At 46.6% G+C, this 10698-nt stretch overlaps 2 protein-coding genes across 3 annotated transcripts; both read right to left on the reverse strand.

The window, feature by feature from the left end:
• Positions 1-4253: 4253 nt before the first annotated feature.
• LOC127906336 (uncharacterized) lies at positions 4254-6406 on the reverse strand. 2 transcript variants are annotated; one of them, XM_052458078.1, is made up of 3 exons: positions 6058-6406; positions 5489-5689; positions 4254-4634 (listed from the first exon to the last, which is right to left on the reverse strand). In XM_052458078.1, exons 1-3 carry the CDS (start codon positions 6404-6406, stop codon positions 4456-4458), a joined length of 729 nt encoding a protein of 242 aa, XP_052314038.1. In that variant the 3' UTR covers positions 4254-4455. The 2 variants fall into 2 exon arrangements, with proteins under 2 accessions (XP_052314038.1, XP_052314037.1); XM_052458077.1 differs by having other exon boundaries at positions 4254-5689.
• Positions 4254-9582, reverse strand: LOC127906337 (uncharacterized). The gene has a single exon (XM_052458079.1). The coding sequence runs from the start codon at positions 9580-9582 to the stop codon at positions 8629-8631; it is 954 nt and encodes a 317-aa protein (XP_052314039.1). The 3' UTR covers positions 4254-8628.
• Between the last annotated feature and the right edge of the window lie 1116 nt (positions 9583-10698).

The following is a 10698-nucleotide window of genomic DNA, read 5'->3' on the forward strand; positions in this document are numbered from 1 at the left end:
TTAGTAGTGGTTTCTTTGCAGCAGTTCGACCATGAAGGCCTGATTTCACGCAGTCTCCTCTGAACAGTTGATGTTGAGATGTGTCTGTTACTTGAACTCTAAAGCATTTATTTAGGCTGCAATTTCTGAGGCTGGTAGCTCTAACGTATCCTCTGCATCAGAGGTGACTCTGGGTCTTCCTTTCCTGTGGCGGTCCTCATGAGAGCCAGTTTCATCATAGAGCTTGATGGTTTTTGCACTTGAAGAAAGTTCTTGAAATTTTCTGGATTGACTGACCTTCATGTCTTAAAGTAATGATGGACTGTCATTTCTCTTTGCTTACTTGAGCTGTTCTTGCATAATATGGACCCGCTCTTTTACCAAATAGGCCTAACTTCTGTATACTACCCCTAACTTGTCACAATACAACTGATTGGCTCAAATGCCTTAAGGAAATAAATTCCATAAATTAACTTTTAACAAGGCACACCTGTTAATTGAAATGCATTCCAGGTGACTACCTCATAAAGCTGGTGGAGAGAATGCCAAGAGTGTGCAAAGCTGTCTACTTGTTAGCCGACCATCTTTTGTTTTTGGTCACTGGGAGGGATAACCATTTACATTAGATATAACCCACCCAGAAGAATATAGGGGATAAATGCTGGTCTAGGTTAAAGGGGAGGTATGCTGCTTTAAAGATGTACTATGCAGAAATCGCTTCGTCATTTCCTGGTTGCTAAAATTCAAATAGTTAGTCTAATTTCAGTTTGTGACAAAACAAGCAAGTATAGTGTAGAGAATCATCGTACCATTTAAACCGCTGTGAAATATATTTTCCATGACCAAAAATATTGTATTTTCTTTCGGCTGTTTGAAGCTGCTTTTCAAAAACAGGAAACATAGACGTAGCACACATAGAACCGATATACCACCTAGACTTGCATTCAATGAGAATGACAGAATTAGAACAAACTCTTCTATGTTCATTTTGTCAGGTCGCCCAAAAAGTTACATATTGTAGCTTTAAGTTAAAGGGGAGGTATGTACTGTAGTTGTGTGTTAAAGGGAGGTGTCCTATTGTTGCTACACCTGGGGAGAAATCCTAGAGTGAAAATGTCGGATTTGTGGGTTCAGCTAATGTTGTGAACAGCTTGTGAGAGAGAACTGTGAATTAATAGCTAGGTTTTCTCTGCAACACATACAGTAAATCAATTCCTAGCTTAGTAGACTTGTTACACAACTCTCTTTGGGTGGCTCTAGACTTTAGCGTAATGTTATTCATGGTGAGCTGGAATATTTTGAGTGCATGTAAACAGCACAACAACAGAAGAGTAACATTTCCCACCTGGGGTTTGAACCACAGAAATAGCCTGGATGTTTTGGTCAACAGTCCAGTCTACCACTAGACGATCCTGCGGTCTGACTTAGTACCCTGTACTGTAGTACAGTATATAGGCTTGGCTCCACACGCTAACCCTCATCCTAACTCTAGCCTAGGGAATAATAGCCAGTGATGTAACAGTCTTCTTTGTAGTGGGGTGTGATGATGGAGTGGGCAGACATGGATGTTGCTGGGAGGCCCAATCACATCTACTCTCTTCTGTACTTTTCCATTATTAGTTAATTATGCAATTAGGTAATCAAAGTGTACATTCCATCTCTCTGATCCCGACTGCATGGTTAATTGTGTATTTTGGCTCCTGGGAAGCATTCTCCACATTTGCCTGGCTGTTCTGTTTTTCTCTGAAAATATGTGCTAAAGCCTCACAGTAAAGGGCTGTGGAGGTCATGAAGTTTTATCAGCTGGTTATTTTCATGCAAATTACTGCCGGGTAATTGTGCATTAATTAACATAAATATGTTTAGCTTCTCCACGTATACAAGCTGCTGATGCTGGCCTTTGGAACAGCTCCATTTAAAGTCTAATAATTACATTTAATATACACCATCACAATAAAATAAAATACATTTTTAGGCAGGTTTAAAGAAACATCATATGAAGAAAATGTATTTCAGAAGAACCGACTTTGAGTCTGCCTACTGTATTGAAATAAGGGAGGCTGGGAGTACGGCTCGAACCCTCAACATTCTGGTCTGAAGCCCAGTGCACCATCAAATGTGCCCCAAAAGCATGCTCGTGTGGCAGTCGATATCTGAGTTTATAAACCAGGGTCGCTACACAACTCCCTTCTTTTCAGAAGAGCGCGCCCTTTGCGCGAGACGTCACAGGACACCGTTTTATAGGAACACGCTCACCAGCCAAGGATTGTCGTGGATGTGTGGTCCGATCACATGTAATGAAACAGGCAGGGAGCAGGCAGGGAGCGCGGTTTAAACGCTCAACCTTCTGGGCTGAAATGCAGGGCACCATCGACTGTGCCATGGAGTGCCACAAAAGCATGCTTGAGTGGCAGAGTCGATATCCGCACTTATAAACCAAGGGTCGCTATAGTATGCTATATGGCTATGCACCATGCCATAGACTGTTGGCTAGTTCATTTAGCTGACAAGATAAGCTTATAAATCCTGTGCCATTATGTTATATTATGATTTCATTGTAAGAATAATATATTTGAATAAAATGTAATGCTCCATTCTGGAGCGAGTGCGCACATTCATCAGGAAGTGTATACGGGATGTTGTTCCAACCATGTCGATTAAGACCTATCCAAACCAAAAACCGTGGCTAGATTGCAGCATTCGTGCAAAACTGAAAGCGTGAACCACGGCAAGGTGACTGGGAATATGGTCGAGTACAGACAGTCCAGTTATGGCCTCCGTAAGGCAATCAAAAAGGGAAAATGTCAGTACAAAGGTAGAGTTGAGTCGCATTTCAATGGCTCAGACACAATATTTAATGTGGTAAGGATTCCAGACAATCACAGATTATAATGTGAAAATCAGCCAAGTCGCGGACACCGACGTCTTGCTACCAGACAAGCTAAACACCTTCACTTGCTTCAAGGGAAACTGTGCTGCCACCGTCGCTCCCGAGGACTGCGCTCAGGTTCTCCATGGCGGATGTGAGGTAAGATGTTTAAGTGTGTTAACCCTCGCAAGGCTGCCGGCCCAAACTGCATCCCTAGCTGCGTCCTCAGAGCATGCACAGGCCAGCTGGCTGGAGGGTTTACGAACATATTCAATCACTCCCTATCCCCTTCTGCTGTCCCCACTTGCTTCAAGATGTCCACTATTGTTCCTGTAGCCAAGAAAGCAAAGGTAACTGAACTAAATGACCATCGTAGCACTTCTAACTTCTGCATTCATGAAGGTCTTTGTTGATGAATAGATACATGAGAAACGATATCAAGTTGAGACTCTGGACAAGGCGGATAAGGTATAGTAAAGGCCGTTCATTCAAACGTAATGATATCTGGCAAAGCGTGCTGCACGGACTCGTTCGTCTAGCTCATAGGGAACCGTCGGAAAAAGCCCTGAAACATGATGTGCAGTTCCCTTTAATACATTGAAATGACGTAGGTAGATTCTGGTAGTCCTGGCTTCTGGTAGGTTGCTTGTAGGTGATAGACAGTCCCCTCCAGCCTGGTGTCCGTATCCCATTGGTTCTCGACAGAGTTCTTTGTCTTTGGAGCCCATCCCGAAGGGGGGTCGAGTGTGTGTGTTTTAGGAATTTCAGTGTATATGTTATCTTAGTCAGCCACCCGTACGGGGTTGTACCAGTGCGGTTAGTATCTGCTGGAGGACAGGGGGAGGGGAAGGTTATGACACAGTGTGCAAGCTATAATTGCATGGTTAGGCCACAGGCAGACAACAGTCGGTGAATGCGTTATTACATGTGTTAATATGTTTATTACAAATCCCCCTCTTCACGTCTGAGGTGACAAAAACTAAAAGTAAGAAAAATAGAACAGGAAAATTGTAGTCTCCAAAGAGACGTGAAAACTACTCATATGTGCATGTTTCAAACTCCACCGGAGGATCCTCCTGTTGTAGGAGGGGAAACATCAGTGCAGGGCCAGTATTTGGTGCAATAGCAGAGGTAATAACTTGAGAAAGCAGGGAGCGGGCACATGGGATGCAACAACAGCCACAGAGGGTTAATATAGCAGCAAACATAGAGATAGAGACCAGAATAGAAGAGACCAGGACCTTATATTTACCAAATGCATCCATCCAGGAGTCCCACATGATAGTATCAACCCCAGAGTGGGATTTAATTTTACCATTAAGGGTACGCAGGCCTTCTAATGCCACAGTGAGGCTGCCATCAGAGGCTGTGTTATTGGGGATAAATGTGCAACATTGCTCCCCAAACATAAAACATACCCCACCCTTCTCAGCCAGCAACATATCAACGGCAATGCGATTTTGAAAAGCCATAAGGGAGGTGGTAGCCAGTTGACCATGTACGGCCTCAAAACCTTGTTGAGTCCAGTTACCTAATTTTTGGACATTGAAATGTATATAGTTAATGCGGTCAACATTTTTATTAACAGTGCACCACCAGCAGAGAGATTATTCAAAACCTGCTGCGACCTGGTCCACCAGCTTGTACTCATCAGGGACCCCCCTAGGAACACCTATGGCATCAATATACGTGGGATCCCCGACAGTCAGGGCTGCTGCCCGCTTGGTTCTGGTAGGCAGAAACTGTGGGTCCACAGCCTGTATCCGGGTCACCAAATCACCCACACCTATAGGGTAAACAGAGATAGGCAGCAGAAGTGTTACAAGCCCACAAGTACCCGTAGCATCACTGGGAATTCTGTCAAAAACCCGAGTTCCACCACACCACCACCAGATGTCAGCCCTGACCACTGGCTTAAAACCACCAACTAATACGATAGTATTTGTACACCAACCCTCAGGGAGTAACCCTAACTGTAGTAAACCCCCTGTCAAGTTAATACAGGAGAATTCGGCCCTGGCAACATCAGAGGAAAATACTGGTGCCCTGACCGTAGCGGAGACAACAGGGTAAACTGCATCCCACAAGGGAAATTACCAGTCGGATTGTCTTTGTCCATAAGGGGCATTAAACATCCGATCTCGACAGTGGCCGGGACAATGCGGAGCAATGGTCTGGCGCTCATGCAAACTACGCAACTAGTGGGGGTTGTATTGGCTGCTTGTTCGGTCAATAATAACCAATTGTTAGAAAAACCTGAGACACCTGTAGCAACCTGAATGTTCTCATCCGGGGTAGGGGTAGTGGCCACTAAAACAGCAGAACCCCACCCATCCTTGTCCCGGGGTAGGGTATGTGGCTTTGCCATATCGTCACGCACCGTCACAGAAGTAGGCTGTGGTTGTGGCGTAAAGCAGATATATAGTGTGAAATGGACTTCAGCCCTGCTGGTATCTACATATGGGGCCAACGTAAAAACCTGACTACCCATAGTGGTCCCAGGTCGTACAATCAGCTTTAGTTGAAAACCAGTGCGTGAAAGTGTAAGCCGTTTTCGGCAGGCAAGGACAACCCGTCCCTTGGAATAGCTGGACCAGTCATAACCTGTTTCCGCCACCAAGTTTTTCCAAGACCACTCACCATATCCCCCTTTGGTTATATACCAGTTAAAACTGGAATAGGTCCAGGCAGGTAGCCCCAGGCTATTTCGCGCATGACCCAAAAGGCTCCAAGGCAGGTAAGCGGTGGTGGTGGCATTGAAAGGCAAACACAAGGTGGTGCTCTTCAACTCCTGGGGGGTGCACTTAGTGACCCACACCTCACGCCTAGAAACGGTATGGTCTTGTGGTAGATAAGAGGGAAGAGAGAGAGAGAGTTAGTTTCACCTGGCAGAGTAGAATTCAGGGTGTGAGTCTGTAATGGGTGCATCTGTTGGTCTATAAGCCATGTGAGTGTGCCTACAGTGACTCCCCCTATGAGAAGAAAAATAACAAACAGGGGTCCCGAGATCCCCAAACGTTCCCAGGGGGAAAGGTGTGATTTAGTCAGAGAGTATGGGGCTGAACCTCCCATTTTCCTTGGCTAAATAGATGTAGAATTTGGGACCGGATGTAGACCACTTAGGTCAGTTCTGACTTCCGTCAGTGTGCGGGAAGGGATTGGAGCTGGTGTGCAATGTGTGAGGTGGTGCCAAGGTGCGCCTGATTTACCTTTGACCTGGACTGAGTGTGAAGTAACCTCCTTCACTTCGTACGGTCCAGTCCACCTGGGTTCCAGCCACTTTCTCTTGTGGACTTTCACCCTCACCCAGTCACCAACCTTTACCTTCAGTGGATCTGGGACTCCGGTCAGCTCCCCCTCTTGGAACTTGTGAATCTGTTTGGAGAGAGCTGCAGAGAGTTCCGTCAGTTTTCTCACATAGTCAGACATTACAATTTGCTGTACATCAAGGGCGGGCATATGACCTCCCTCCCTTGGTGGACCAGGCATGACTCTTCCAGTCATTATTTCATGAGGAGAGAGATGGGTCCCTGCTCCTGGAGAGGCTCTCATGGCCATCAGGGTCAGGGCTTCAACCCATGTCAACTTCGAACCTGCACATATCTTAGCTATCTTAGCCTTAAGAGTCTGATTGGAGCGTTCCGCGAGGCCTTGAGATTGCGGCCTATACACCGACCCGAACTTGTGCACAATGCCGAATCTTTCCTCCACCTGTTTCAGGTGTTGGTTGCTGAAGTGGGACCCGTTGTCGGATCGGATTTGTCTTGGAACCCCATACCTAGGTATGAGTTCAGTCTGTAGCCACTTAATGACTGACTTGGCATCCTCACGTGCCGTTGGTATTGCCTCAACCCACTTGGAAAACCTGTACCATTACCAAGAGGTACCTTTTCCCATTAACCACATTATCCGCCCCCATGTCTGTGTAATCTATGCTAATGTCCTGAAAACATGCGTTGGGTACTGGGTATGAGCCCATGGGTGTCTGATAGGGTTTCTTAGGATTGTAGCTACCACAAATGCTGCACTCGTCACAGAATAAGTCTGTCATATCTTTCATGTGAGGGTGCCACCAGATGTGAGACACCTTCTGTAAAGTCCTTAGTATGCCTTCGTGGGTGGGCCCATGAGCTTCCCGTATTAGTTCTGGGCATAGATTTGCAGGAGCCACCAATCTGCCGTCATGGCATCTCCACAGTCCATCCGGTCCTTTGGTAGCCCCCTTCTGTCCCCAAACTGAATGTTCATATGGTCCTGATGAGATCTGGAGCTCTTTTATGTGTTGTTCTGTTAGTTCAGTCTGGGGTGGTTGAGTCTGCAGCACCATTTGTCTTGGAGTGTAACCACCAGCTTCTTTGGCTGCTTGGTCAGCTGCATCATTCCCCTCACTGACTCTGTTTTTCAGTTGTTGATGTCCTTTACACTTCATGATGGCCACCTTTCCGGTTAGAGAAACGGATGCAATCAGTTTTTCCATCTGTGCCTTGTGTTTGATGGGAAGGTTCCCTGTGGTGGTGAAGTTGCGCCTCACCCATTGTGGTCCATCCGTATGAACTGCTCCATGGGCATATGCCGAGTCGGTGTAGATATTTACAGTTTTACAGTTGAAGTAGGTTGCGGAATGATGGCCGACTCCAGGGTCACGTGTGATCCATCCGGAAGCTGCTGCACCACTGCATATGCTGCTATGTTTCCATCTTCTCCTCTGTAACAGCATCCGTCTGTGTACAACCATAGGTCAGGGTTGCAGAGTGGTTCATTCCCCAGGTCAGGTCTCAGTTTTAATTATTGTGCAGCTCGTTCCGCACAGGAGTGGGGCAGTCCTTCTTCCGCGTTGAGCGCGTCAGCCATGTTTTTTTCAGTGTTGACAAATGTGATGTGTGCATTTGTTCTGAATTTCAGTTTTTCTTTCGGCTCTGAATATGAATTCTTTGCTCATCAGATATGCTGCAACTCCGTGGTGGGTGTGGATTTCCAACGGATGGCACATTACCAGGTGGGCGGTCTTTTCAATGGCTTTTGCAACTGCAGCCATATACCTAGAACATGTGGTTTGTCCTACTTCAATGTGGCCCAGTTTAGAGGAGTGATACATCAGCACTCTCCTCTCCCCCTCTTGTTTCTGAAAAAGGATGGATGACGTGAATCCTTCCTTCTCAGAAACATCAAGATGGAATTTGTTTTTGTAGTCAGGTGCGGTTAAAGCTGCGGCCACTGAGAGATCCGTCTTCAAGAGTGAAAAAGCCAATGATGCTTCAGGAGTCCATACCAGTGGTGAGTGTAGGTTTCTCGGCCCCGCCTCACGCACTATTTCCCTCAAGGGCTCAGTTCTGCCAGTGAAGTCAGGGATGTGTGTGCGGCTGTAACCAGTCAGCCCAAGGAATGACAACATTCCTGACACTGTGATGGGGCGTGGATGATGGAGTATCGAGTCTCTGTGGCTTTTGGAGAGCCCTGCACCTTCCCCAGAGATTTCTCTGCCTAAGAAAAGGACAGTTCTGCGACAGGACTGGACCTTACTCTTCTTTACCTTGTATCCCTTGACTGCAAGGAAGTCCAGTAATGATTTTGTCATCTGTAAACAGAGATCCGAAGTGGGAGCCCCCAACAACAGGTCGTCTACATACTGGATCAGAATCACCCCCTCTGGAATTTTCAGCTCAGCCAGGTGAGTCTTGAGGATATGGTTAAAAATTCCGGGGGAGCACCTGTACCCCATTGGCAGTACGGAGTAAGTAAATTGCTGTCCTTCATAGGTGAATGCCAAGAGTGGTTGGCATTCACGCTTCATCCAAAGGAATGCTGAAGAATGCATTAGCCAAGTCCACGACCATGAAATATTGGTGTCTCGGTGACAGGTTGCTCAGAGTGATGTGAGGGTCAGGGACAGGCAGGTCTATAGGTGCAGTGACGTCATTCACTGCTCGGAAGTCTTGTACCATCCGGTATGTTTCTCCCCCTGCCTTCAGTACTGGTAGAATGGGTGTGTTGCATGGGGAGACAGTTCGATAAATCACCTGAGCCCCTAACAACCCATCAATGGTTCGCTTGATCCCATTGGTTTGTTCAGGCTTTAGACGATACTGAGTTCGGTAAATAGGTATCTGGCTTGGATCCAATAGTGTAATGGAGACTGGGGCCACTTGTAGCTTACCAACATCGAAAGGGGTGTGAGTCCATATCCTTTCATCTATAGCAGAGAGCAATGCTTCAGTAGATGGGTGGTCTGTGTATGGCTTGCCATGGTGTCTTGGCAGGGTCAGTCTTTCAGGTAGGCAGTGTTCTTCAGTATCGACTGTCATAAACCTCCACATTTTCTCCGTGGTGGCTTTGTGTATCCCCGGTGTTTGGGTTGGTTCCCACTCCAGTTTTGATGCTCGCCTGATCATTGGGCCCAGGCTTCTGGCTTCGAAACCATTACCCACTGCTAGTGTGACATGGGGTGCTGACTCCTCCCCTAGAAGGAACCATGATTTCAGATAAGGTGGTAGTATGACTGGTGCTGCGACTCCTTCCTGACCGCAGACGATGGTGCAACATCTAATGGATGGAGTGAGGTGCATCATGTTTTCATCCCAGTCTTCGGTGTATGGGTTGACGTCATCATCCGTTACATTGAGTGTGCAGTGGATCTCAGCCTGTGGGGTCTTGTATGGATGCAGTGCATAGATCTGTTGTTTCAGTTTTTGAAGTGGAATTGGATCGCTGGAGTCCCTGGGCCTGTGTCTACGCATTTCAGCCAATAGATCTCTTGTGTTGCCGACAGACCAGGGGTTGGGATGAGGGGTAACATTAATAACCTGACAGGACGAGCAGGAGTTGAGGTAATGGGATCAATGGAAACCTCTACCCCCTTCTCAGTCAGATAGATGGAACATTTCAGCTTGCACAAGAGATCTCTCCCAAGGAGGTTGATTGGGCAATTTGGACAGTATAGGAACTGTTTTGTTTTGCGCTTCAGGTGTCCCTGATACCCCCACCACCTGTATTGATTCCGAAGAGAGTGGTTGACGGGTTCTTATAGCAGAGTACGTACATCCTGTATCTACCAGAAATTGGTGGGTCACTCCTTCCACCCCACACAGTACGGTGGGTTCTGTGTGAAGAGGAAAAACCTGACCCCCCCTTCCCGTCCGGTGGTGGTGGGCATCTTGAGGGCCAAGGGGCATATTCATCCGACATGCCCTGGAAAGGTGGTTGCTGATTTGGGTCTGGAGTAGGGTGGTTGTATGCAGGTTGAGGGGGAGCTCGTGGTTGATACATCGTTGGTCGGACTCCTCCTCTTGCTCTTGGTACGTATCCTCGTCCCCTGTTTACCATCCAGTGGTTTTGGGCCGCTGTCATTGGGATATTTTTATTTTTTTATTTTTTTATTTCACCTTTATTTAACCAGGTAGGCTAGTTGAGAACAAGTTCTCATTTGCAACTGCGACCTGGCCAAGATAAAGCATAGCAATGTGAACAGACAACACAGAGTTACACATGGAGTAAACAATTAACAAGTCAATAACACAGTAGAAAAAAAGGGGGAGTCTATATACAATGTGTGCAAAAGGCATGAGGTAGGCGAATAATTACAATTTTGCAGATTAACACTGGAGTGATAAATGATCAGATGGTCATATACAGGTAGAGATATTGGTGTGCAAAAGAGCAGAAAAGTAAATAAATAAAACAGTATGGGGATGAGGTAGGTGAAAATGGGTGGGCTATTTAACAATAGACTATGTACAGCTGCAGCGATCGGTTTGCTGCTCAGATAGCTGATGTTTGAAGTGAGGGAGGGAGAGGGAGATAAAAGTCTCCAACTTATATGGGCACTGTCGAGCCATATGTCCAGCCTGCTTACA

Source organism: Oncorhynchus keta, chromosome 12 (assembly GCF_023373465.1).
Source record: "Oncorhynchus keta strain PuntledgeMale-10-30-2019 chromosome 12, Oket_V2, whole genome shotgun sequence".
Classification (NCBI taxonomy): Eukaryota; Metazoa; Chordata; class Actinopteri; order Salmoniformes; family Salmonidae; genus Oncorhynchus; species Oncorhynchus keta.

Excerpts from the sequence above, each read along its gene's own strand:
- LOC127906336 (XM_052458077.1), bottom strand. The coding sequence starts at position 6,406 with ATGGCCATGAGAGCCTCTCCAGGAGCAGGGACCCATCTCTCTCCTCAT. Across the intron at positions 5,690-6,057 it reads ACACTCAGTCCAGGTCAAAG|ACCATACCGTTTCTAGGCGT; the intron begins GTAAATCAGGCG and ends ATCTACCACAAG.
- LOC127906337 (XM_052458079.1), bottom strand. The coding sequence starts at position 9,582 with ATGCGTAGACACAGGCCCAGGGACTCCAGCGATCCAATTCCACTTCAA.